Consider the following 27457-nt stretch of genomic DNA (forward strand, 5'->3'; position numbering starts at 1 on the left):
ATGGAAGATGGCGCAAGCTTGTTTTCTCCTGCGCCAGAGTGTAGGACTCAAACCAATGGCTTCGAGTTACAAGAAAGGAGATTCCGATTAAACATCAGGAAGAACTTTATGTCACTAAGAACTGTTTGACAGTGGAATGGTCCCCCTCGGGAGATTGTGGACTCTTCTTCCTTGTAGATTTTTAAGCACAGGTTGGATGGTCATCTGTCATGGATGCTTTAGCTGAGATTCCTGCTTTGCGGGGGGTTGGACCCATTCCAGCTCGACAATTCTGCGATTCTGTGATCCAGGATAGCCGTCCAACCTCTGCTTTAAAACCTCCAATGAAGGGTTAGAGAAAAGTCCTGTTGTCTGAGAGCCCTTCTACTTGAGGACTGTATTCTTTAAAGCAGGACATTTGCCCACCTTAGTGGGCAGATTGCAGGATTTGGTGCATGAAAAGGATAGCAAGATTTTAAAGCTGGCCCCAGTGTGGGATGGAGATGCTTTTCTATCCCAAGGGCTGTATTATTTCCTGGGCAACCTGCCACGGGCCACATGCCAGGTGTGGGTGGGGCCCGAGAGAGGATTTTTTAGCTTTGTAGTGGAGGCTGGTTCCCTCCCCCCTAGTGGCACACCCCTTCCTTTTTTTCCACCTAGATGAGCAAGAGATGTCAGAGCTCAAGGACACATCCCACCTAGGAAAAGCTCTTCGGGTGCAAAGAAGTACCAGGGGTGGGCGTGGCCTGGGGAGAGTTCTGAGGGCCAGAGAAGGAGACTTCAGGGGCCACATTTATCCCCTGAGCCTGAAGTTCCCCAACTCCACCCTCAACAGGTGGGGGACCTTCCATTTGGGGCTTTGCTTCAGGGATGTCTTGGACTGGCACAGTTGAGAGAGGGCTGAACCAAAGGCCTGTGTCGGATCATCTCTCTCCTTTGACATTGAATTTATCGATGGCTCAACTCATCTCCAGTCAACTCCTCCTCCATTCGCAGAGAGCTGAGCTGCAGTGGCTCCCTGGTCCTTGCTGCTGCTGTTCAGCTGGTATGAATTAAGACCTTTCCTCTAGGTCCATAGTCCGACTCGTAAACCAGAAGTGCTTTGTTTACTGCTTGGCAATAAAAACCACTGGTGCTTCCCATATCACACCTCCCTGGCTTTCTTGCGAATGATGGCAGGGTTGTAGCCCCTGGAAGGGTCAGCATCTGCAGTTGGCATCACTGGGTTCCGACTTAAGTCCACAGCCCAGCCAGGGTCCCATGGCTAACCCCAGGGTTCCCTTGGTCCTCCTCTTCCTCCTGTTTGCTACTGCCTGTTTTTTCATCATATCTCCCACCCTGCCTCCCTTTATCCTACGTTTTTCCTTTCAAGCTATGACCTTGCTCTTTACCTCATGGGCCGCTGTATTCAGGGCCAGACAGGGATTTTTCCACTTGGCAAATTGACACCGGCCAACTGGCTTTCACCTAACTCAAATCAATCATTAGGCATTGGGTAAACCTTAGTTTTGGCTGGAGGGGAGGTTGTAGACTCTGCCTGCCCCACCTTAGTTAAGGCTATCCCATTAGAAAGGGTCAGACAGGAGTTGCTTCTGTCTGATGCCCAGGCGGCGGCTAGGTCCATAGCACTCCTCTAATGGGGACCCTCTCAGGAGTACCCCTAGATGCACTCTCAACAGATGGGCTATGGGGAAAATAAATGGCTTCACCCAATGCCAAACATTTCACATCTGTAATTGATAAAAGCTGTGGCCTATTTGAACCCAAACTATATGCTGCTTTCTTGTCTGGTAATGTATTATCTAGGGAGCAGTGAGGTTTTAGAGATTTTAGACAAATATGGAGGAATGGAAGTTCGTGCTGAAAATTAGTGCATTCCTCCTTGAAGAAAAGGATGAAGACACTGATCATGAGTAAGAAAAACCGTAACATTATAATTCTCGATACCTCAACACATAGGATTGTTACACAGGTGAGGATGCAAACACAGAGAAACTCAAGAAAGCAATAACATTTACAAAGGGGGACCCAGTTAGCTGGATGGCTGTAGAAGGGCCATAATTCTCAGTTTCCCCATCTGTGCAAACTGCATACTCAGTCACAATGTAGAGATTTCCTGCATAGGGCACAAGGTCATTTACATCCAAGGAACAAGCTGAATCAGTTGCACAGCCTTTGACAGAGAAGTTTTGTTCCGGTAAACCTGCATAGAGAAAGGAGCAAAGACTCAAAATGAGAGGAAGAGCAGGTCCCCTTTCTTACCTAGCTTGTTTTCCCCTGCATAGGATGGTTTGTGTCGGAGTCTAATTGCAGCAGGGGCTTGACCCAGCTGAATCTGGTGTCTGCAGAGCCTCACAGCTCACAGGTTCCCCCAACAGCATACTATAAAGGAGGCAAGAAATCAGGGAGAAGGCAGCAGCCAGAGGTGAATAGGTTTGGAAAGCAGATAGACTTAGAAAGCCAAGTGTGGGAGAAAGAGCAGGCATGGACCTGGAGCTCTTTCTGGGTCACCACCTCAGCAGGGATGGCCCCTCTCATTTCACTGCCTGAGGCGAAATGGGAAAATGTTGCCCCTGCCTCCCCTCCAAAATCTCGCTTACTGGGGTTGTGCGGCTGCAACGATGGGAAGACAGCAGTTTGTCCAACTTCTCTCTGAAGCCCCTTTAAACAGCTCACCTGGGCCACTACCACCTGTGTTGCTTCCTTCGTCACTTCCTGCCTGTCATTCTGTCATCATGCTGCCTATGAGCGGCCGTGCAAATTACAGCATGACGACAGCCTTACTTTTATATGTATATAGGAAGAAAAGGAAGATGGGACAGGAAGCAAAAATAATAAAGGAGTGAAAATAAAAGGAAGGTGGGATCTAAAACTTAAAAGAAAAGAATAATAGTCACTCTGAGGGGATTTCTGTGGGGGAAATGGCATGCACCAGCCTCTGGGAGCGTTGTCTGTGGTGAAAAGTATTAGGTTGGGCAAGGTTTTGGGAAGCCTATTCCCTGTCTACACTTGCCTCCCATCCTTAATTTTGATTTGGGCATTCTTTCTGGAGAAGTTTCATCCCAGCTTTACCGTTTGGTAGTAGGAAGCAAAGAGGGACATGGGGTGACTGTTTTTTTAAACACATGCACACAGAGTGGTGGTCAAAAGTGTGCCCAGAGATCATAAAGTCAATTTGAGGGTGTGTAGTGAGGTCACATCCACTCCTTACTTTACTTTTAACACATGCATATTCCACTTTAAGAGTTGTACCTTCCCTCAAAGAATCCTGGGGACGGTAGTTTGTGAAGCATATTGACCCCATAGAGCTACAGTGCCCAGCACTCTTAACAAAGTACAGTTGCTAGGACTCATTGCGACTGTCAAAGTGGTACAAGAGTTCTTGAAATGCAGGGTGTGGCTTTGACCTAAGTCTCACAGAGTCCTGCTGTCTTTTTTACAAGCTTAGGGCTGTGGATAAAAGATTCCTCCCTGCCCCCACCATCACCCACTTCCCAGGTTTATCCTACTTTCCACCCACAACCCAGGTGGGAAAAGGGAAAATTAAGGGTAAGGCAGAAGCCATCTTTAAGGGCTTTCAACAAAGCTCCTTGGAAAGGTCCCAGTAACAGCAGGGTGTGTGTGTGTGTGTGTGTGTGTGTGTGTGAGAGAGAGAGAGAGAGAGAGAGAGAGAGAGAGAGAGAGAGAGAAGAAATACCAGCGTATAGCCCAACAAGGGAAATGCACTTTTCTTCGATTCCGGTGCATTCGACGCGCTCGTGGGCCTGGCAAGGGCCCCGGTTAAAACTCTCACACCCTGGGCAAGTCAACCCGTTTTTGGTAGAACTCGCAGGAGTCACTGGAAAACAATCAGAGGAAGATCTCACGTGAGCGAGGGCAGCGAGAGGTAGCTCTGATGAAATGGACTCAGCCCATGGAGCTAAGCAAACACGGTAAGCCCCAAACGTATGCACATTTAACTTGTGCAATTTCAGCTTTACGAGCCTAATAATAATAATAATAATAATAATAATAATAATAATAATAAGGTAAAGGGACCCCTGACCATTAGGTCCAGTCTTGATTGACTCTGGGGTTGAGAACGATGAGAACAAATCACCATCAACACATGACACTCCATAGGCCAGATTGCCCCCAAGAATGAGCCAGATCCACTAGTCTATCTTGTTCAGGATTGTCTACTGATTGGCAGAAGCTCTCTGGTGCCTGGAGATGCCTGAGAAGGACACACTGCCAGGGGGCATGAAACGGGGGCTCAAACTGCAACAGACCAGTAGTGTCTGCAGATATAGGAAGCTTCCTCACAGAGTCAGACCATTGCACCATCTAGCTTAGCACTGATTGCACTGACTGCCAGAGGTGCTCCAGGGTTCCAGCTTGGGCTGGATGATAGACCAAACTGGTTTGAAGTCCGCATTCTGATACAGTATTGGTTTCATGATGTATCACGAATCATGATTTGTGTGCGTTATGCAAAAATCTCAATGTGGGGAATACAGAGAAGCCAGGTAATGCCTCTACATAGCCCCATCTTTATTTTAGACGTCAGGATATATTGGTATGTTGCTATGTTTAGCTGGTGATATATCGTGATGTTGAAGACCAGATATCGCACAGTCTAATTCCGGGCAGGGGACATTCCCAAGTCCTTTCTGGAGATGCCAGGAGTTGAACCAGGGACCTTCTGCAAGGAAAGTGCTCTACCACTGAACTAAGGACCTTTCCATGCACTGAGGTCTTCTGCTGAGACCCTTCTTCAAAAGCCTCCTTCACCAGACAAATGCTCTTCAGTGGCATGGGAGATGGTCTTCTCAGCAGAGGCACCAGTTGCAGAACACCCACCCCAACAAGATTTGCATGCCACCTTCCTTGCTATCTTTTTAGCATCAGGCAGATACAGTTTTTTTATTTAGCCGGGCATTTTAACCAGTTGCAAATCCTAGCCTACTTTCAAGGGGTCTGTTCGCTGATTGATTTTAGTGGGGTGCTGCTGTGGTTCTTGAATTGCGGCATTAATTTTTGTTGTTACACAGCCCTGAAATCCAAAAAAAGGCTGGAAGGTGGTACATGACTCCTTTCTTTCCTGTGATGTGTGGTTTGCCTTGTATTGGAATAATAAAGGGCAGGAGTCAACAAACCCATATTTATTGATAGGAGAAGTATAATAAAATAAGGTATTATTTGGGAGTGCAGATCAGGAAGTTTAACTAGGAGAACAGAACGCATTGTAGCTTCATCAATGGCAGGCTTCCTCAACCTCGGCCTTCCAGATGTTTTGAGACTACAATTCCCATCATCCCTGACCACTTGTCCTACTACCTAGGGATCATGGGAGTTGTAGGCCAAAAACATCTGAAGGGCCGAGGTTGAGGAAGCCTGATAAATGGCATATTGAGTACAAACAGGAAACTGTGCATCTTTCATTGTGCAACTATTTAGATATATTTATATAATCTTTGGAAATATATTAAAATTAAATTCACAGATAATTTTTGCATTTAAATAATAATATTTCCTTGCATTTATAATATAATAAATTCCCTTCTTTGTCCAGATCTGGATGGTGGCACATGGGGGGGGGCGTTTTCTGAGAACTCCCTTAGGTCACTGGTTCAAGGTCACTCATTGAAGATTTGCATCCTCATTAGGGTTGCTTTATGAACCTGCCAACTCGAACCTCATGGCCCACCACTGTCCTCAAGAGGGAAGCTACCAAAGGCACACATACACACACACACTGCTTTGAAACACTCTGCAAGCTCAATCAATACTCACTACTTAGAACCAGTTCTTCGTTGCATCCAACAGTTCCACAACAGGCTATGTTGCTCCGGATTTGCCTCTCCGTGGATGTGCTCAGCGTGAAGGCTCCTGGTTTGCAGGCACTGCGGTTGATGCAGCTTTTGTACATCCCAGTGGGGCTGACACCTCCGCCTGGAGAAAAAGAGGATGTGACTATTCCTCCTGAGCATGGGAGAAATGTTGTGTTGATTGGATCAAAAGCCTATCAGCAAGGACAGCCTTCTCTGATCGGACCAATGGCACGTGTAGCCCAGCATCCTGCTCTCACGGGGCAAAACCTATGGGAAGCCTGAAAGCAGGCTCTGAGCATAAGAGCACTCTTCCTTCCTGAGGTTTCCAGCAACTAGAATTCAGGAGCACGCCGCCTCCAACAGAGGAGGTAGAACATACCCATCAGAGTCAGCAGCTGCTGCAAGGCTTCTCCTTCAAAAATTTGTTTGGAAGATTCAGGGCAGATAAAAGAAAGTACACCTTCACGCAGCACGTGGTTAAAACTATGGAACTCGCTCCCGCAGAAGGCAATGATGGCCACCAAATGGGGTGGTTTTAAAAGAGGATTAGGCAAATTCATGGCCACTAGCCATAATGGCTATGCTCTGACTGCACAATCGGAGGCAGCAACGCTTCTTCATCATCATCATCTTTTCACTGTTTTTTACTGAAGAATTTTTTTGTGACACAAAACCAATAAACAAACACATATAGCACCTCCACTTGCCATTCAGAGAGTCTTTTTGGCATCAGACACTATTGCCACAGACACTGTGCCGTTGGAGGAAAAGAGAGGGGAGTGGGGAGAGGGAGAGAGAGAGATGGGGGGATAATAATGATCTTTCGTTCTATTGCACAGTGTCTGTGCAGGGTTTTTGTGTCAGTATCACACGGGTAGATCCTTTATTTATAAATTTGTTCATTTTTATTATCATTGCAAGAGATAATGGGGTTCAGAGCTTGGATGGTTGTGTCTGGTTGGTTGCAGTGTGTGGTTTCTTTGTATGTATGTGTGCTGGGCAGGGGGGATGTTGGGTCATATTGATGCATATGCTGTTGTGGGGCACAGGTCATTGCCTTGTTGTGTTGTATATGTGATACAGGGGAGTCACACCAGGGTGAAGGGGCCCTCCTTCGCTTGTCCCCGTGCTCGTGTCGATTAGCTTTCCTAGTAGGGTGCAATGCTTCTGAATACCAGTTGCAGGAAACCAAAGGAGCGGGAGAGTGCTCTTGTGCTTTTTTCTGGTTTCCCATAGGAATCTGGACTCGATGGGCCATTGGCCTGATCCAGCAGGCTCTTCTTACGGCTTGAAGTCACCCAACCAACGCTGTGGCTGAGCAGGGATTTGAACTCATTCCTCCCTAGTGGAGAAGGACCAGAAGCCTACGGCACGAGCCAACAATTGCACCCACCTAACGTGTTGAATGTAGATAGGGTAACACACACTAGCTCTTTATGCGGGCAATGAATCATCTTGCATGTGGCTTCTCCAAGGTCGCACTTTGCACACGATAAATTCCTAGCTTCTGGAAGCAGAAAGAAAGGGCAGATGATTGCTACAGAAGGAACTGTAGGGCTCCAACCTGGGGGCTTTGTCGTGGGTCAGCTGGGCGGTGGCCCTGGGTCCATGGAAGTCAGGAGGACCCACTTTGGTGGCAGAAGGGGGAGTGGAAACAGAGACCCATATGCACATTATGCCTCTGTAGCTGAGACAAGTCAACTGCAGAGGAAAGCCTGATAGCAAAAAGAGGGGTACAGCTGGGGCCCCTTTATGGTCTTTTTGCCCAAGAAGCTCCCCATCCTGAAGCCTGGATCTGCCCATGTAAATAAGGTTTAATGAAGACCACTCACCATTAACAGGCAGCAGAAGAATGCAACAAGTAAGGCAGTGGAAAAGGATTATTTTCATCGTTCCTTAGAGAAAGAATGGGCAAGTCCGGCGCAGAGAAACTGAGAGGTCTCAAAAACTGCAAGGTTTAACACCTGTACTGCAAAGGTAAACTTAGATATTATATATGTGTGTGTATAACATCAAGGTTAGCCAACGTAGCGCCCTCTGGATATTGTCGGAATACAACTTGCATCATTCCTGGACATTGGCCATGTTGACCGGGGCTGGTGGGAATGAGGGTATGGCAAAAATATGGAGGGTGCCATTTTGGCTGCCTCTGGCATACATGGTCAGCTAGCTGCTGGGAATCACAAGTCATGAGAGGGCTGTTGCACTCAGGCCCTGATTGGCGACTTCCCATGGGCATCTGGCTGGTCACTGTGAGAAGTGTTTAGCCTGATCCACCTGGGCTGTTCTGAGGTTCTGCTTCAGCATGGCTGAAACCACCCATTTCCTTAACCCCGTCCCAATCAATCACAATTCAGGCCCGACTTTGTCGCTTGCCCCCCCTCCAAGAAGTAGGGCTTCAAGAGTAAGTGGTTTTCCTTGTGCGTGTTTCCCAGAAATGCTTGTGAGAAGCCCCCACCCCAACAACAAAGAAGGAATCGGGGAAGAAGAGCAGGAGAGCAGCTTTCGTTTCTGACTTCCATCAGCCCCAGCCAACAGGGATGAAGGCAGCTGTAGTCAAACACATCACTTGTTCTTGAGTAATAATCACTCACCTGTAGTTTGATACAAAGGAGGGTGAGATGCCTCCACCCTCCCGAAACTCTTGATTCGTCATAATTTCTTGGCAGCGTGAATATTTATTTACTTATTGTTAAATTTGTTTCCTGCCCTTCATCCAAAGATCACAGGGCGGTTCACAACGCAGAAAGGCAAAATGAGAACACAGTAACAAAACAGAAGCAAACTGATAACCTGACTGGCATTAGACCCATAAGATGAGCCTGGCTGCTGGATTAGGCCCCCCAAAACCATCTAATCAGCATTTGAAATGCATTTTGCAGCTAGCTATTGGTCCCTTTGTGATCAACTGAAGATGCCCAGGTGCCAGGTTTAAGGGGCCGTTTGGCGCCTAGGTTATACACCTGAGTTTTTAGCACTGCATCTAACCCAACAACCTCTTCCTCACAATGGCCAACCAGATCTCTATGGGAAGCCCACAAACAGAAACTGAGCACAACAGCAGCCCACCGCTTTTGTCATTCACAGCAACTGGTACTCATTCATACTGCCTCCAAGACTGGGGGTAAAACACAGCCATTGTGGTGAGCAGCTGTTGGCAGCTCTAGGCTCCATGAATTTGTCTAATCACCATACATTAAAGCACATCCTACCACCACCCCCCCCAAAAAAAAAACCTGGAAACTGCAGTTTACTCCTCCCAGAGCTGCGATTCCTAGCACCCTTTAAGAAACTACAGCTCCCAGGATTCTTGGGTTGTGCTTCATATGTCTGGGGTGTTGGGATTTGTTTTTCCCTCTAAGGGTTTTTAATTGGTTTGCAGACTGCCAACGAAGCCAGCGCTTCCCTGTGTTGCAATACACCAGCAGATTTAAAATTATACAGAAATTGTGTTGCGTGGGAGAGATTAGGAGGCAGCAGCTAATTGGAAAAGTCACCCCCACCATATTAACAGAGGCCGGAGAAGGGAACTTGGAAAAAAATCCTTCCGCAAATATATAAATGAGATTGATAAAAAGAATACAAAGACTCACATTGACTACCAAAGGACCTTCTGTCTCTCTCTAGAAACTAGGCCTCTGGGAATTCACAAGCTCCTACCACCAGGCTGGCAAGGCCTACAAGGAAAGCTATACCAAAATGCATGTCTCTGATTGGCTTAAAACGGCAACATCTGAATGCAACACATAACACAGGCTCCTCTTCTCTTGCCTCTTCAATACCTGTTGGGGGCGGTTTCCTCTTTCAATTTACAGTAGCACATTTTTTAAAACTGCTATTTGGATCCATACCAGATTCAAAACAGGTTTCAGATATGCAATTATTGATATATATTGTTACAGATCTGGGGTTAACAGAGTTTGGGGAGGTGCACGGGCATTCATAACCACTAGAGAACGTTAGAAATAATTAATGGTCGGATATGGATAATATTTGGAGTAGAGAAGGCCAGGCCTCTCACGTGGAATAGAAGTAGCTAAGAATGACAAAAGGTTCTGGAAGCAAGTCAAGGAAAACTCATCCTCATCAGGGAGACAGATTCTCTGCCTGTGGACAAAGATGGGAGCTCCCAGTGGGACAAAGGTTTATGGTTTCAGCTTTCCTGTCTAGGAAAAAGGGAGTGGGCAGGCTGTACCCACAGGCTTGGGGTTTTTTTCTGGCAAGGGTTATAGAATCATAGAATTATAGAAGGGGGCCCTGAGGTTCATCTGGTCCAACCCCCTCCTATGCTGGAATATTGACTAAAGCGTCCATGCCAGATGTCCATCCAACCTCTGCTTGAAAACCTCCAAGAAGGAGAATCCACAACCTCCAGAGGGAGACTGTTTCTGACTGTCCTTCAGTTTGCTTTGCAATGGAAGTGGAAGTCTGGAAGTCCTGAAGGAGGGGAGTAGCAGGGGAGGGTGAAATATAGCAGGCTGAAGGAGGGTAAAGCACTTTTCTCCACCTGCCAATTTCTAGTAGAGAAACTGAGTGTTCACAACCCTTAATATACAAGGGAGAACTAGTGGTCAAGTATGGAAGACCTGTTGTGGGGGTGAGGGTGATTTTCTCTCTCTTTCTCTCCCAATTGCATATTATTAGGGATGCACAGACTCTCTCACACACACATCTATATAATAACAAGATTCAATATTATGGGAAAGCCGGGGGGGCAGGAGATGTACTGCACATGTCCTGCTCAGTTTTGACCAGTGGTTCCCAACCTTTTTTCACCCATGCCCCACCTTAGCATCTCTAAAATCCTGATGCCCCCCCCCCCGCCCCCTGATATATAATTCTTCTTATTCAAAAAGTGAACTATTGTTGTGGAGGAAGCCTGAAAGGCCATTAACATGGTCTAAACATTCTCGAATTGCCCCCCCTTAAAAATCAAATTGCCCCACGTTGGGAACTACGGGTTTAGACCCATTGCTATGAGTAGGCCTGGCTAACATTGGTACTTATATTTCAGTGACTCTACTTTGAGCAAAGGTTAGTTGACTACAACCCAATGTGTTTCCAAGGCCCCATTCACACCATGCATTTAAAGAGCTATGACACCACTTAAGCAGTCATGGCTCTTCCCCCAAATAATTATGGGAGCTGTGGTTTGATAAGGATGCTGAGTTGCTAGGAGGCCCCCTCATTCGCCTCCTAGAGGCCCAATTCTCAGAATGGTTTAACCATCAGTATCCCTTAACAGGAAACCCTGCTAGTTATATCCCTGTGAGGGGGAATAGGAGTCTCCTGAAATCTCTCTGCCACACCTGTTTAAAGTGGTATCACAGTGTGTGAATGTGGCCCAAAACACCTGAAGCGACTGATGGATGAGAGAAAGAACATTGCAGAGCCTAGAAGCAATCGTGGAAGATGCTATTTCTATGCTCTGCATCTATCTTAAATAATAACAACAACAATAGTAATAATAAATTATTATTTATACCCTGCCTATCTGTCTGGGTTTCCCCAGCCACTCTGGGCGGCTTCCAACAAAATATTAAAAATATGATAAAACAGCATACATTAAAAACTTCCCTAAACAGGGCTGCCTTTAGATGTCTTCTAAAAGTCAGATAGTTGTTTATTTCCTTGACATCTGGTCGGAGGGCATTCCACAGGGCGGGCGCCGCTACAGAGAAGGCCCTCTGCCTGGTTCCCTGTAACCTCACTTCTCGCAGGGAGGGAACCGCCAGAAGTCTCTCGGAGCTGGACCTCAGTGTCTGGGCTGAACGATGGGGGTGGAGACGCTCCTTCAGGTATACCTGGCTGAGGCCATTTAGGGCTTTCAAGGTCAGCACCAACACTTTGAATTGTGCTTGGAAACGTACTGGGAGCCACTGTAGGTCTTTCAGGACCGGTGTTATGTGGTCTCGGAGACCACTCCCAGTCGCCAGTCTAGCTACCACATTCTGGATTACAGCGTCACCTTGGGTTAAGAACTTAATTCCTTCTGGAGGAATTCTTAACCTGAAACTGTTCTTAACCTAAGGTAACACTTTAGCTAATGGGGTTTCCTCCCGCCGCCACGCGATTTCTGTTCTCATCCTGAAGCAAAGTTCTTAACCCGAGGTACTATTTCTGAGTTAGTGGAGTCTGTAACCTGAAGAGTCTGTACCCAAGGTATCACTGTACTTCCCTCGCGTCTTCAGGGGAAAGTCACTGCGGTCAGCTGGAGAAGTAATTTACAGCAGCAAGCATAACCTTGCGACCCATTGCGTGCTTGAAAAACACCTGACTTTCCCATTTAGTTTATGACTAACACGTCTTGTTTTTACAAGCAGGTTATATATACATTACATACACTTTAAAACACACACACCAACACACACACTAATACAAGGCATTGAAAACAAGGAAGAGTGGCAGGATTTTATCTGGGGGTGTATGTGTAAGAGGATGAACACCCATTTACCTACAGACATGGGGCAGAGAAGCATTCTGCTCTGGCTGCAAAGAGGTGGGGCGTGTTCCCTAACTCCGAATCCACTCTGCCGCAGTCCTCCAAACATAGAAGCATCCTGAATCATTTTAACTTTGCAGAGAGCTGATGCTCTGGCCATTGAGGCTGCTTCCTGACTGTAGCTATTTTTGGGTTGGAAATCCAGGACTGTCCCTGGAAAATAGGGACATTTGGAGTGTCTGCAGTTGTTGGCTCCCATCAGCCCCAGTCAGCATGGCCAAGGATGATGGGAATTGTAGTCCAGCAACATTTGGAGGGCCAAAGGTCCCCCACCTCTGAGTTAGAGGTAAATCCCATTCAGTTCCATGGGACTTGCCCCCTGAGAAAGGGATGTTAGATTGCAGACTTAGCCATCTTTCTCACTCCTTATTTCCAGGTTTTCAATGGGATGATCAGACTTCACAGGTCAGCTCAGGGTGTGAATCTGCAGTTCCCACGCTCTGTCTCCCACCTTCCAAATCCTATCTCTTAATAAGGAAAGATGGGGTGGGAAGACCAGGACTTTTGGCATCTCTTGCCCCATTGTTCTTGAAAGCAAAGGCACATGCACTCTAATGGCAGCATAATGGTCATAGGATAGCTGGAAGAAGACCAAAATAGCAAAGGAGACTTTGGACTCATTTGGCAGCTTTCTGCAAACATTTGTTCACGGCAAACACTCTCACCTCTCATAAAGAGCACCATTCTGACAGAAGGACAAGCTGTAAAAATTAGGAGAACACAGCTAACCGGGGATAACCAGAATTCACAGGCAACAAGAAGTGTGCACGCCCTTTTTAAGAACTGGGGATTTCCTAATTCCTACCTACACACCGCATTATTTGAAAAGGAAAAGTCATCATGATACATGATCAGCAATAGATCACAAGCAAGGCCAGTTTGTCAATTGGATGGATGATACATTCTCCCCCCCCCCCAAAAAAAAAAAAATTACAGCCAAATGGCCCACTAGCAGACCACTGGCTAGGAATGAAGGGTGTGAGATTTATAAGCTTGGTCAGACTATTTGCCCATCTAGTTGTCAGGAGGCAGAGTCAAGAGTTGGTAAGCAATAAAGAAGAAGAAGAAGAAGAGTTTGGATTTGATATCCCGCCTTTCACTCCCTTTAAGGAGTTTCAAAGCCGCTAACATTCTCCTTTCCCTTCCTCCCCCACAACAAACACTCTGTGAGGTGAGTGGGGCTGAGAGACCTCAGAGAAGTGTGACTAGCCCAAGGTCACCCAGCAGCTGCATGTGGAGGAGCGAAGACGTGAACCCAGTTCACCAGATTCCAAGACTACCGCTCTTAGCCACTACACCACACTGGCTCTCAACACACCAGTGTCAGTGAAGTTAACTCTTTATTCAAAAAAACAACTCAGGCCTAGTGATGGCAGCAACTCTGCCCAGTAGGTCTTGCGGGGACTGAAGGTCCTTAAACTTTCACAGCTTTCTAAAACTCCTCCCCTGGTTCTAGCAACCTGAAGCTCTTGTGTCTTGTCTCTCTTTGCTCCACTCTCTTCATTCCTTTTCATGTGCTGGAACACTAGGGGGGAGAGATGGTCGCAGCAGGAGGGGGAGACTCCCTGGATTCTTTAGCAGCCTGCCTCATCTCTGTCTCCTGCCCCCCCTCCTCTCCTGCCTCTGATTCTGAACCGCTCTCTGCCAGAGTCTCTTCCTGCTCACGAAATCCTGTTGCCTTTTCAGCTTCTGACACTTCCTCCCAGTCTGCTCCATCTTTTCCCTGTGACCAGGCACCGTTGTCTCACTACCATTCCCTGGGCTCTGAGCCTTCTCCCCCTGGGGGTTTCCTAGCTGTTGCTGTTAAGTTGTGGGCGAACATAGCAGACGACACAGCAATTCTTCAAACAGCTCTTCTTTATTCAGGTGTCAGAACAGAACTAGGCGGAGGAGCTCAGTCAGCCCGCTTATATAGAGCTCCAGAACAATGCAACTGTTGCCATTTTCTAAAACTATCCAATCACTGAACATCACTTTTCGATCTTTCATTTGCATACAAAACTATCCAATCACTGAACATCACTTTTCGATCCTTCATTTGCATAACTATCTACAGTATCCCCCTGCTGGCCCAGGGTGAGAACTTCAGTACATAACAGTTGCCTCCCACTGCTCTGCCTCCAGGCAATCTATGACTCCAGTCCATAGCTGTCAAGTGTCCCATATTTGAAGGGACAGTCCCTTATTCCAGCGCCATGTCCCGCTGCTGTCCCTTATTGATGGATGTCCCTTAAATGTCCCTTAAATGATGTCCCTTAAATTTCAAAGGAAGCAGCTCCTCTCCCTCCTTCCCTGCCGGCCAGGGAGGAGGGAGGCTCCAACTGTGTTGCTTGGCTGTGTTGCTCACCCAATAAGAAGTCTAAGAACGACTGGGGGGTGGAGCTTGCATGCCTTGTGTGTGGCTAGTTAATGCAAGCTGAGGGGTTTTTTGAATGCTGGACGCCATTTTGTTGCACGTGCTGCTGCAAACTTTGCAGTGCAAAGCCAGGCGGGGGAGCCATCTTAAGTTGAGGCTGCATAGGCCTTGTGGTGCATGTGATTCAGATTCTATTCAGTTGAACCTCTGGTTACAAAGTTGGTTGGACAGTGTTCTCGAAGCTACCAGCATGAGTTTGACCAGACTGCAGGAGGACAGGAAGACTGGAGTGCCTGGAACAGGTGAGGCTGCAGGTCTCATATTTTGGCTGCTGGTCCCTTATTTTCAAGGCTGCTGGTCCCTTATTTTCAAATCTGTAAGTTGACAGCTATGCTCCAGTCTACTACTATCACATACACCAGAGATGAAGGGCCTCAGACCCAGCAAGCAGATGCAGACCACCAGCCCTTGCCATATGGCCCTTGGAACTCTCTCTAGACCCAGAATGACATCCCCTGGTCTGGTTCTGCTTTGCACACACCTCTTGATCGTTTTTGCCTGGCTCAAATGCAGTCTCAAACTCTGCTAAAGTCTCTTGCTTCCCAGCGTGGAGGATAGAGAGAGGCATGGGAGTGCATGTGAAACAAGCCAACTGGGCACAGGTAAAGTTCAATTGCTCTGCCCACTTTTCCCTCTGGCCCTGCCCACCACCAACACATGGCCCCCAAAAGACTGTCTGTAAGGGAATGTGGCCCTTGGGCTTAAAATGTTTCCCAGCCCCTAATTGGGCTGGGAAAGATCCTCACCTGAAAGCTATTGCTTAGCAGAGTGGAAAACAACAGTGAGCTAGATGCGCCCAATGATCTGGCTTGGTATAAGGCAGATAGGACCAGCTCAATGGGACAATGCCATTCCCTGAGGGTGGGCAACCTAGCTTGGGGGCGGGGCAAAGAAGGCCATGTAGCAAGCTCAGTTTTATCTTCAACACCTTTCTATCACTTGCTGCCCCAGCAACATTCACCACTTGAGGCAGGGTCTCATTACGCCTAATAGTAGGGCCGGCCCTGAAAGTGTCTTCCCATGTTCCTTACACCAAACAAAGCATCAGTGTCTGTTAAGCCAGCACTTTCAGCTAGCCAGCTATCCAAAGCAAGATTCAGCTGTCAGGGCGATTGGCTTCTGGCCATGGAATGGGGAAGCTTCCAAGGCGTGTACATTTGAACTTACGGCCTGTCTGTTGACCACACGTGCGCACTCAGTCAGACTGTGCATCCATTTAAAATGTGAGTACACCTTCAACTCTTAGGCCCAATAAAGGCTATGCCACACCAGAAAGTAGGAAGAAAATGGCTTACTACAAGGAAGAGGCAGGGTATATACCTTGCTTTTCATGGCAAGGTAACAGATATGCAGGCAGCAAATACTTGTTAAGCACACACACACCCTTCATTCTACGGAGTAAAGAAAACCTGGAGAGTGATCACAGCAACTTTCCACGGACTCAGGCTAAGAGAAAGGAAAATAAGGGAAGGGATGGGTATACCTGATCTAGGAGCAAGCAGAGATTTGAGATCTGTGCATTCTGCAAGAGTTAAGCTCTCCCCCTCAGAATCCTATGCCGGCAAGGAACAAGATCTCCTTCCTGTTCTTTGGTCTGTGTGCATATAAATATTAAGGGGGGGGGGGAGCCGATGGACGACAACAAGAAAATGCATTGTATTAGGGAACAGTGCTTTGCAAAACATTTTTTTCCCGTATTAACTAGGAAGAATTGCATACCAAAAGTGATATATTAGAAATTTGCATTAAACTGCAGGTGAATTTTCATGAGGATTAAAAAAGAACAACTAATGTGGAGTACTGAATTTAGGATTGGGAAAAAATAAGACCTAGGGGGAGGGGGGAAACCCTGATACTGACAGTCACCCAAATAAAGTGGCACAGTATCCCCTGGTGATTTTATGTATAATATAGCATCAGCAGTAAACAAAGGAAAGACTGCCATCTAGTGAGCTCCAGAAACCCTTGCACATGGCAAAACAAACTTTTGCAAAACTTACAAACAGGGTTGGGTAGCTACCCTTTTCTGTACTGAGGCTGCTATGGCTGATATATATAAAGAAGTCGTTTTCCTTGTAGCTAAAACAGCGTATGCAACGAAATGTTGCAGTATGAAGTTCTGCTATTTAGGATTACAAGAACTCCATTCCCTCCCCACGCTGAATTTCCCATTCCATAACCCACTCATTTAGCAAAAGATGGTTATCAAGCCTTCTCAGTACCCACTGTGCTATTTTACGGGTTCCTCCTCCCCTTTGTGGCTACCCCCACGATGATTTGTTCTGCAAGCCAAGGGGTTTGACGCCCTGTGCACTGGTGGTGCCATTCAGACTTCATAAGCAACTACACACACAGGCTCAACATCACGAGGAGAAATGGCAGTGCTATATAGGACAAGGGAGAGAAGTCCTCTTGCACACCTGCATTTAAAGCATTGGACACTAGTGATGACCTAAGCTTGAAGCAGAATCACAACTTGCTGTGGAATTGATGGAAATGGGAGTTACGTTTTTCACCAAGAGAATTTGCTGAGGTGTCCCCGTCTAAGCTACCCAGCAGCAGGAAAGCCGTGTAACGTGGAACTTTCTGCTTTACTTTTTGGTAACTAAGAACACAAGCCCACTGGATCAGGCCCAACGGTAAGCACTAAAACTATACATCTCAAATGTCAAACAGCAGTGTAAGGAGGTGCATCTTCGGAATTTGATGGAAATCATACGGTGAAGGAGCCAGATGAACGTCTGTGGGGAGGGAGTTCCACAATTTAGGGGATACCACAGAAAAGGCCCTTTGCTGGGCGGCACCCCCCCCCCCCCGAAGCTTTCAAAGCAGTCAAGCTAACAAGAGGGCCTCCTCTGCAAATCGCACCACCCGAGGGAGTCTGTGGAGAAGGACGTGATCTCTCAGATGTTCCCTGTGTGTTGCACACTGCCTCTTTGTTTGCTTCACAAGAGTCTCCTTGACCCCAAGGATACAATGAACAAGTCACAAAGGCAGCATATGCAGAAAAATAGAAAAATTTATTGGTTAGACATGCCCTTTACATTGTAAAAACTTACAGTAGATGGTATAGAAATATATTTTCCTTGCTGGTCAAACTAATAAGTGATTGCCCTGGGTACAGAGATTGCTAACTTGAAAATCAATTATTACTTTCAAAAAGTACATAAGATGGTCAATACAATTTGACAGCTGGCACGCTACGATAATGGCTCACAATCTACTGAACAGTGTAACATCAGAGGAAGATTGCTACTGCCTGCACCTGTGATCAAGATGACCAGAACTCGCACTCACACACAACTTTATTTAATACAAGATGACTCTTATAAAGAATAAATCTGCTCACAGACGATGCAGTCCCGGGTCTGCAATGTTAGAACTGGTCACTTCTGAAGTTAAGGTAAGAAGCCGAGTGGAGTTACAGAAAGTGCACCTGAAGTTTGCATTTGCAAAGTGATTCCCACAGGAGAGGCAGTTTGTGCCATTTAAAGGACTGCTTCTCCTTCCAGCTTCACACAGTCAAAACCCTTTGGCAGCTTTGGCGGAGTCGCCGCACAATCTTCACATTCCTGGCTCCAATCCTTCGCGTTGTGGTCTGCCTCCCACTAGATTCCTTTCTGTTAAATGCATTTAAAGCCAAGTCAGAAGCAAACACAGTCTCTGTGAGTTATGATCTCTCCCAGCCCTCCCAGATGTAGCCACTTGAGAAGGAGAGATCCTGCAAAGAAAGGGAGACAGCGAAGGTACTTCTCTGTATCCCATCCTGCAATCACAGCCAACTGGAATACTGTTTAGCCATTATGGTACCCTGTCCACAATTACGGCTGAATTAGGATTTGTCACTGTCATGTGACGTGCCCTTCAGATTGTTGTTTCCTGTTGCAAGTAGCTGGTGAGCCGTATCAAAGCCATGGCATGGGTGGAAAATGACTTTCATCCGCGGACCTGATCAGAATTGCACCCACGTGTACCATGCTTGTGATTTGCAAAGGAACGAATGGTCCCATTGGTACTACGTCCAGTCTGACCTTCTGTGGATGCTCTATAATGTTTCGAAATCCGCAGGGTTCTACTGTCCTGGCTAAAGGAGGATAACAAAGTGACTGCACTCACCATCAGTGATTTAGGTCAAAAATGTTTCCACTTCATCAGTTCATTAGCAACAGTGGATGCCAACTGCAAATATGGCATTAGGGAAGCCTGACTTCTAATCAATGTTTTTAGCTATGTTTATGAAACCCAAATAAAAGCAAGCGTGCTCAATTCAATGACTCAAGGGGCTCAGGAAATTTTCCAAGGCCAACTGAATTAATTTGCATTGGGATTTTTTTATTTTTTGGCAATTTATTATTTTTCACAAACAGTGCTATCACTGGACGTTGTATGTAGGATTCTGATAACAGTAACCCACCATAACTAGTAGAACTGCAGAAGATCTTTCCAGTTAGCATAGCACCATTCTTGGAAGGCAGTTATATCAGCGGGTGCATCAGGGTTTTTGGATAGAACTGCCAACGTGAAGTTCATCCCACAAAGACTTTTGACTGCATTTTCCTGGGTTAGCTGGAGCTAAGTGACTAAGAAGCAGGACTGGGGATAAAAGAGTGCGGGGATCATAGGGAGGCACCTCTGATCCCCAAGCACTTTTAAGGAGCTCTCTTGCTCCACCTTCAATCAAAGATAAATCCTGGTTCTGGAGGGTAGCCCTGAGCCTCATCCTCCAAATCAAAGGCCCGTCCTAGGACCCTCTGGGCATCTTGTGCAAAGCTATCAAGGGCGGTGTGCAGCAGGTAATAGGCACCCACGAAAGAGATGGCCCCAGCTACCATGTTGTCAAAAAGAGGCACTTTGTTCTTCACCACCCGGGCAGCCACTTGGCCGTACAAGGCGGCTTGGCTCAGGACGGCGTGCACGGCGTTCTCCGAAAGATCCTTCCCCAATGCTGAGCACACCTGACTGGTCAGCTCATGGCGGGGCTTGGAGGCCACGAGGGCCAAGACCCCCAGGGACTCGTCATCCAGGCCGAAACTCTTGCGGTAGGAGTGTAGGGTTTTCATGAGCATGGGGATGTTGAGGTGGAGGTTCTGGCCAGGCAAGGCCGAGACGGCGCAGGCCAGCAACGCCTTCTTCCAGATGTGCTTGCGCAGCGATGCCTTCTTCTTCTCCACAGCTGCTGCCGTGACGCAAGGGAAGGAGAGCAGCAAGGCGTGTCTCTTGTGGCCTTCGAGCTCCTCGGCCAGAGTGTCTTGCAAGCGCTGGAAGTCAAACCGGTGCAGCTCGAAGCTGGAGACCAGGAAGACCTTGGGGGAATCCAGGCCTTCATTCTGCAGCTGGCGGAGGCAGTCTGCCTCTATCGCCCGCAGCACCTGAGCCTCCTCAAAACGGGCTGACCTTCGTCGCTGTGAAGCCTTCAGGTCCTGGTCCACCTTGGAGCGGACAAAGTAGAAACGCTTGCCCATGGAGCCCACGGCGCGGGCCAGCCTGACGTGGTTCTCCCGGAACCGCTCCGAGGCAATGATGATGAAGAAATCGTACCTCTCGAGACCCACCTGTTCCAGGTAGCGCTCCGCTTGGAAGCATGGGGTGCCGATGCCCGGCAGGTCCCACAGGAGGACACTGGGCAGACGAGGGTGAGAGTATGATGTGGGTACGGCTGTGGTTTCGATGACACCGGTAGCGGCAGCACGGGGGTCTCCGTCACTAAGCCCCAGCAGGGCGTTGATGAAGGTGGATTTGCCAGCTCCGGATTCGCCTGTCACGGCGATCTCTAGCTTGGTGGTCTCCAGGGAATCCAGGAGCGACTGGACCTGGCTGGACACCTCCAAGACCACGCGAGATTGGATCACAGAACCCATCTCTCTGAGGTCCATCTCCTGGATTTCCATGGTGTCTTCGTGGCGGAGGCTCTGGTAGGAGCACAAGGGGGAAAGAAGAGAATCAGGGTTTTTGCTGTTCCAAGTCTGCTAGGTTCTTTGTTTCTACTTCTCCTGAATGCCACTGTCTAAACCGCTAATCCTTGGCGCCCTTCCAAAATGAGTAAGGGAAGGAAATCAGGGGTTTTGGCTTCCAAAGAGGACTGAGCTCCTGTTCCTTCAATTAGTTGTGCAGAAGAGGGAATGTTGGTTGGGGGCATTTGTCAGCCCAGAGTAAGAAAAACTGCACTTGGCAAAATTCCCTCCACACAACTCGACTCGGCTCATACAGCTGGTGCACCCTTTTCAAGCTTATTGTGATCGGGATGCTAGTTGGGACAGATCTTAGGCCTGATCCACCAGGGCTTTCCTTACATCTTCCATGGCCACCCAATGTGCAAATGGTGAACACTTTTTTCGGGGTAAGGCTGGAAAGCATGACCAGTTATGCTGTCACGGGGAGGGATGCCCAGTGGCATAAGAAGGGGGGCGGTCCACCCTGGGTGCCACTCTGGGAGGGGTGACAAAATGGCCCCTGCCTCCCTCCCCCAGCTGTAGAGCAGCTGAGGGCGCCCACAGTCCATACGGGCTGCCGCTCTCGCACGCCGGCCATACAGTCGCCGCACATGAGCAGTTCGTACGGGCTGCGCCGCCCCAGGTGCTGGAGAGGGTTCCTCCGCAACTGGGGATGCCAGCTATTTTTTGTTTAATTATGCCCAATACATTTCAAACAGTTGTTCTTTTTCAAAAACAGGTCGCAATACAGTCATACCTCGGGTTGCGAACGTGATCCGTGCGGGAGGCACGTTCGCAACCCGCAGTGTTCACAACCTGAAGCGCCGCATCTGCGTGTGATGACATGAGTGTGATGTCATTTCACGCTTCTGTGCATGTGCCGAAATCTGGAAGTAACCTGTTCCGGTACTTCCAGGTTCGGCATGGTCCGCAACCTGAAAACGCACAACCCGCAGCATTCATAACCCAAGGTATGACCGTAGTTTGCGGGATGAAGTTACTTGTTCAGAAGCAGAAGAAAAGCTGTTTGGAAAGTGCTGGGATTGATTTAAAGCAAAACGAAACACCCCCAGCTACATCTCCTCCTAAACCCTCCTTTGCATTCTTCCTTGAGTGTTTATGCCTGGCTGGAATGTGTTCTTGAACTCTGATCATGCCTCTTCCTTGGATGGAGAACACAGCAGGGTTCATGAGTGGGTGTAGACATTAGCCTTCTCCACAATAGTAAGATTTACATTACAGTGGTACCTTGGGTTTGTACTTAATTCGTTCTGGAGGTCCGTTCTTAATCTGAAACTGTTCTTAACCTGAAGCACCACTTTAGCTAATGGGGCCTCCTGCTGCTGCCGCGCCACGGGAGCACGATTTCTGTTCTCATCCTGAAGCAAAGTTCTTAACCCGAGGTACTATTTCTGGGTTAGCGGAGTCTGTAACCTGAAGCGTCTGTAACCCGAGGTACCACTGTAATTGTTCTGCTAATTTTTTACTCTGGCCACACCCACCACTATCATGTGGCCCTCAGAAGCTTGCCCAGAAGGCAATGTGGCCCTTGGCCCGCCCCCGACTTCCCTCTTTCTTTTCCTTGCCATTGATTCTATCCCACTTTTCCTTCCTGACAACTATCTAAATGAGTATTTTACTCTAGCCATTTTCAACATACCACTTAATATAAAAACGTGCATCCCTCCAAATCAGGAAAAGAATCAGACCATTTTGTTTTATTATTATTGTTGTTGTTGCTGTTATTATTATTATTACTACTAAGCTCTTCCATTCAAAGAGAGCATTCCAAGCACAGCACGTGCTTAAAACTACAGAATAATTAGAGGAAATCAATTAAATTAGAAAAATGCTACAAAAGTAAATGAGTACAAGAAGCTACAAAATAACCGCCAGTAATAAGAACAGTCTGCTGGATCAGGCCAAAGTCCCATCTAGTCCAGCACCCTGTTCTCACAGTGGCCAGCCAGGTTACGTTTTTATATTGTGATTTTATCTTGCAAACCGCCCTGAGACTTGCAGGTACAGGGCAGTACACAGATTTATTATTATTATTATTATTATTATTATTATTATTATTATTATTCAGAGGCATAGCTGCCCCGGCAGTTAAGGCCGAGCCTAGTTATTATGGTTAGTAGCCACTAATAGCCTCCTCCTCCATGAATTTCACTACCAGGTAATCCTTTTTTAAAGCCATCCAAGTTAATGGACATCACTGCCTCCCAAGGAAGCGAGTTCCAAAGCAGGACCTGCACGCAACAGCAATCTTTCCACTAGTGATTCCCAACAGCAGATGACTAAGGAAGCAAATGTAGCTTTGACTTAACATGAAAGATTCCTTCTGCACCCACAAATGCGGGACGGAGCCCCATGTCTCACCTCACTCAGTCCAACAAGTTGTTAGCAAACCAAAAGAGAAACAAGACTCCCAGCTGCAGGCTTTCCCTTCTCTAACCACTAGAGCCCACCCTTCCCATATTCAGAAGAGTAGCCAACCCAGTGACTGTCTGCTGCAGCAAAAAAACAAGAGCCTTGTGACACCCGGAAGTCGGCCACGGTTCGCTGTGGGAAAAGCTTGAGGATTCGAGGCCAGCTGGTCGGATGCTCGGGAAAGTTCCTACTGCAATCAATCTGCAGGCCTTCAAGGTGTCACCAGACTCTTCGCTCCTTTGAGTTTTCACCAAAGCGCAGCGCTTTTTTTGCAACCGGACGGATGGATGTGTGCGCTCCAGCTTTGAGCCCTCCTCTATACTCACAGAATTCATTTCCCAAATCAATTCCCTAAGGCGAAGCGGCAAGCAAGCGAGCAGCAGACGTGGCGACCCAGAGGGGATCCTCCCGATCGTCTGTAGGAGGAAAGCAAAACAGAAACCATCACATGGGAAGAGGCGGAGCTGCCGGTGTAAGAAACGCGCTGGTTGGGACTGACAAAACAGCAGGCTCTTTAAATAAGAAGAAAAGCCGGACTGGTCCTGAGTGGCTGCTGCAATTAATTCGCACCTTGGTGACCCAGATGCACCAGCCTGAGTCACATCGCAAAGCAGCCACTGCCCGGGGATCCGGGAAGCGTGGCGCGCAGAAAAGGTGATCCTAGGAACGGCCGGCGCACCGGAGAGGGAGGAGGAGCTCGCGCTATCGGGGATTGTTGGGTGGCCTTCTGTGAATTTTTGCAAGCTGTCGAGAAGGGAGAGAGGGATGGAAAAAGGGGAAGGTGAAGCTGATTTACAAAAACGATCCACGTTGGAAAAGTTATTATATTAACTAATGCATACTGATGGCAAAATGACTAGAATTAAAGGCATCACAGACCCCTCCAAAAAATGTAATGAAATGTAGGTGTTCGGGGTTCCTCTGGGGAATTAAAAGGGAAGCGGTCGTCATGCAATTTCCCTCTGCCCATTTCACGCCTCCTGACTCGATAGTACAGTAATGCCATTTTCCACGCTCTATATGTCATACCAATTCCCTGAACCTACTTGACGATAACTTCCACAATTACGCAATCTCCAAGGTGCTCAGGGGGGGGGGAGGGATGCTTGCAATTTCAAAGTGGCTAGAAACATTTTTTTCAACTCGGGATTTTTTTAAAAAAAGAATTCTGCACTTTAAAAGCCTTTCAGGTCTCCGTGACAAAGCACAACAGTGGCTCTGGCATTTCCCTCACCACTTACCTGACCCAGAATGCCTGGATTTGGCCCTTGGCCCATTTGCACCTGCCAGGTGAGGCAACAAGGAGCGGCAGGTGCAAATAGATGGAACCTGAGCGGTTCTCAAGCAATGCCTGCACAGTGCGTGGCAGGCAGGGACAGACCAGTGAGGGACCCTTCGGAGCACTGGGGTGCTTAACCTGGATAGCTGTCTGCTGGTCACTGCATTGTTTTTATCTCCACTTCCCATTCAAAACAGAAAAAGGGGAGTTATTAACAATTGTTTATACTGTCTACTAGCACTGGCAGGTTCCTTGGGTCCTGCTGTCTGGATTTGGTTCCTTTGATGAGTAGTGAAAACCAGCTTTTTCCCCAGTATTTGATATAGGTACAAATACACAACACCATTTGCACTTCTACAGAGCAACAGATCTACTGTTTTATGTCATCTCCCCAGAGGATGATTCCATAATTTAATCTCAACTCAGTTCTCTCCTTCCCAGTCTCTCTCTCTCTCTCTCCCCCTCTCCCCCCCCCCCCACGAATTTCTCTGTCATTCATTCCGACACACTTCACATAAACTGGGCAGGGAGCGGGGGTGATGCGTTCCCTCCCAGCCCTGATAACTCTCTGATTCAGAATATTCCCGAAAGTTCTCCAGTGATCTCCCAACCATTAGCTCCCATTCAGAAACATCCACTGAACATCCTGGACATCATTCTTTTGTCCAAACTGCTGACTCTGAGAGCAGGCACTGCTGAAGCAAGATCTTCGAGATAGCAACCCTACAACATCATCCTTGTGGGACCTGCAAAAAAAATAAATTAAAAAATGTTGCAGTGAATTTCCGCCTTCTAATACAATTACCAAAGCAAGAGTATACGAGGCCCTGCTTAGCTTCATAAATGTGCTAAATGTTTTATTACTGCACCACATGTCCGCTTCCACCATACCATTCCAGCACACAAGTTTTGTTTTTATTTTCGGATACTTTAGAGTCTGCATTTTCTGTTTAATCACCAGAGTTCACTATTAGAAGGAGTTCTTACAGCACCATCCTCTCTGTATGCAGTACAAAGCGTATAACAAACAACCACCAGAAAAGAGAGCCATTTCCTGTCTTTATATGAGTTTGAAGTCAGACTTTAGGCAGCATGGAATAACAGAGGAAGAGGCAACCAAAATGCACATGGGTATAAATGCAGTTACATGGATTCAGGATTATTTTCAGCTGGGATTACGTGAGCGTTGAGGATTAATGGCCAGGTCAATAATTACTTTTAAGGGAATGGCAAGTATTGATAAGGGATCTTAAAGAGAACAGTGAGCACACATGAAGATCAACACCCACAGAATTCAATATGCATTTGCGCAAATGTGTGTAATGAAACGTGGAAACGTGCTTCTTCACACGGCACATAAAACTATGGAACTCACTCCCACTGGAGAGACAGGGATGGCCAGGTGGTTTTGTTGTAACCCAGAAATTACAACAGCTTTAAAAGAGGATTAGGCAAACCAATGAAGAAGGGGATCTATCAATGGCTGCTAACAATGATGGCTAAGCTCCTGCCTCCACCGTGGAGGCAGTATTATATGTGTGTGTGTGTTTAATAGATTGTGTGTGCATGATTGTTCGGAGTTTCTTTCTATGCTTTTAACTGTTCTTATTTCATCCACAATGCCCCTTGAAACCCTGCGAGGGAAAATAGCTGGGTGGGTGTTCTTTCATTTGGGAGGTGGGGTTGCTTTAAATTGGTTTTTAAATGCTAGGTGTTGATTTGGATTTTTGCATTCGCATTTGTTGTTCAGGGCTTTTGTTGAGGAGTGCATTTTGTTTAGTTTGCATACATGAGCATTGTTTGTTGTTTTAATGATTGTTATGTATGTTGCGTTTTTGCATTGTAACTTATGGGTATAGGACAGTATACAAATTTAATAAATAATAACAAATAACTATTATTATTTTATTTTATTAAGTTTGAAAGCACAGAAGCGGAAAGGTGCTCTTGTGCTCAGATCCTGCTAGCACGTTTCCCACAGGCGTCTAGTAGTTCGCCCCCTGTGAGAGCAGGGATCCGATTATGCTCCGACTTCTGTAAGGTAGGAAGGGTTTTTGTGCAACACTATTTACAGAGCGAATAATAAAGCTCGCTCACTTCCGGGAATGCCCGTCTTTGAGCTGCAGGGGGTCTTGCCCCCCCCCCCCCGCAAGTTAGATCCGCGCGTTGCTTCAGCGCAGCCCTCGCCCCCCGCGAGAAAGGCCTATACTAGGCCCCAAAGCCCGTCTTTTTCCTAGTTCTGCCGTCTCCATGGTTACCGGGCCTCGCGTAGGGGGAGCAGCGGGTAAAACAGAGCGGGGGAAGGTAAGGAGAAGCTACGTGACGAGCGTCTCATATCTCCCGCTGGGCGTGGCCCGGGAAAAGTCTGGAACTTCGTTTCGATTGGAGGATGAGGCGCCGCCTTTTTGTTTCCCTATTGGTTGTTGCGCGCTGACGGGCAGCTCGAAGTTCAGTGAAGCTGTTGGTAATTCAATGTTGGGCTTTGCATATCCGAAAGGCGCTGGAAATTTTGCGTGGAAGACTTTGGTCTTTCAACAAGTGTTTCTAAAGTGGAGGTTTCCATTCCAGCAGTCGATATCCATTGGATTTGAAATTGATTTTATGTATTCCAGTCATTTTAATTGTGTGGTTTTTTTTTTAAAAAAAGAACCCAGATACGCTTGTTTTCATTTTCTAAATACGTATGCAAATGTTTTATATGTGTTTTTATTTTATTGTTAGATTGCTTCAAAATGCTTTGTAGGACACGGTTCAGAAATGAAATCATTCTTCCTCTTTGGATCTTCTTTTGGTGAATTTCTTGTAGGTAATGTTCCACAATCTCAGGGCTCTGTAGCAGCAAGAAAAACAAGAAAAAAACCTCACTCTCCAAAAACTATTATATAGCACTCACAATTAATAGTTGCTTCTAGATCTCAGCGTGTGCAAAGGTGCATACTGGGAAAAGATGTCCCCTTAAGTTTCCCAAGCCCATAATGTAAACAGTTTTAGGCAAAGTACCTTGAACTTTTCCAGGAAACAAACCTGGAGCGTTTTTTTGTTTTTGTTTTGTTTTTTACCCCACTCTTCAACCAAAAAGGCTCCCAGAGTGACTTGCATCCAATC

At 47.1% G+C, this 27457-nt stretch overlaps 3 protein-coding genes and 1 long non-coding RNA gene across 10 annotated transcripts in view; 1 reads left to right on the top strand and 3 right to left on the bottom strand.

Moving 5' to 3' along the window:
* LOC310851730 (phospholipase A2 inhibitor 25 kDa subunit-like) overlaps positions 1–27457 on the bottom strand; it is a 1159037-nt gene that overhangs the window by 264103 nt on the left and 867477 nt on the right. The window lies entirely within an intron of this gene.
* On the bottom strand, positions 1887–9499 carry LOC310851672 (phospholipase A2 inhibitor and Ly6/PLAUR domain-containing protein-like). Of its 7 annotated transcripts, XM_083754299.1 has the most exons (7): positions 9386–9474; positions 8387–8502; positions 7625–7761; positions 7186–7299; positions 5755–5913; positions 3677–3817; positions 1887–2182 (listed from the first exon to the last, which is right to left on the bottom strand). In XM_083754299.1, the coding sequence occupies exons 3-7, from the start codon at positions 7680–7682 to the stop codon at positions 1944–1946; spliced, it is 711 nt and encodes a 236-aa protein (XP_083610425.1). In that variant the 5' UTR covers positions 7683–7761; positions 8387–8502; positions 9386–9474; the 3' UTR covers positions 1887–1943. The 7 variants fall into 7 exon arrangements, with proteins under 7 accessions (XP_083610425.1, XP_083610421.1, XP_083610422.1 ...); XM_083754295.1 differs by lacking the exon at positions 8387–8502 and having other exon boundaries at positions 9386–9495; XM_083754296.1 differs by lacking the exon at positions 8387–8502 and having other exon boundaries at positions 7625–7756; positions 9386–9494.
* LOC310851548 (interferon-inducible GTPase 5-like) lies at positions 17712–26646 on the bottom strand. Its single transcript, XM_083754083.1, has 3 exons — positions 26450–26646; positions 23400–25098; positions 17712–20619 (listed from the first exon to the last, which is right to left on the bottom strand). Exons 2-3 carry the CDS (start codon positions 23406–23408, stop codon positions 19384–19386), a joined length of 1245 nt encoding a protein of 414 aa, XP_083610209.1. The 5' UTR covers positions 23409–25098; positions 26450–26646; the 3' UTR covers positions 17712–19383.
* LOC310851833 lies at positions 25097–26985 on the top strand. Its single transcript, XR_014567857.1, has 2 exons — positions 25097–26006; positions 26271–26985. It is a non-coding gene; the product is annotated as an uncharacterized lncRNA (long non-coding RNA).

This window comes from Podarcis gaigeae (assembly GCF_964106915.1).
Source record: "Podarcis gaigeae genome assembly, chromosome: 8".
NCBI classification, from domain to species: Eukaryota; Metazoa; Chordata; class Lepidosauria; order Squamata; family Lacertidae; genus Podarcis; species Podarcis gaigeae.

Excerpts from the sequence above, each read along its gene's own strand:
- LOC310851672 (XM_083754295.1), bottom strand. The coding sequence starts at position 7,682 with ATGAAAATAATCCTTTTCCACTGCCTTACTTGTTGCATTCTTCTGCTG. Across the intron at positions 5,914-7,185 it reads ATCTACATTCAACACGTTAG|GCGGAGGTGTCAGCCCCACT; the intron begins GTGGGTGCAATT and ends CTTTTTCTCCAG. Across the intron at positions 3,818-5,754 it reads CGAAGAACTGGTTCTAAGTA|TGACTCCTGCGAGTTCTACC; the intron begins GTGAGTATTGAT and ends ATTGTTTTCCAG.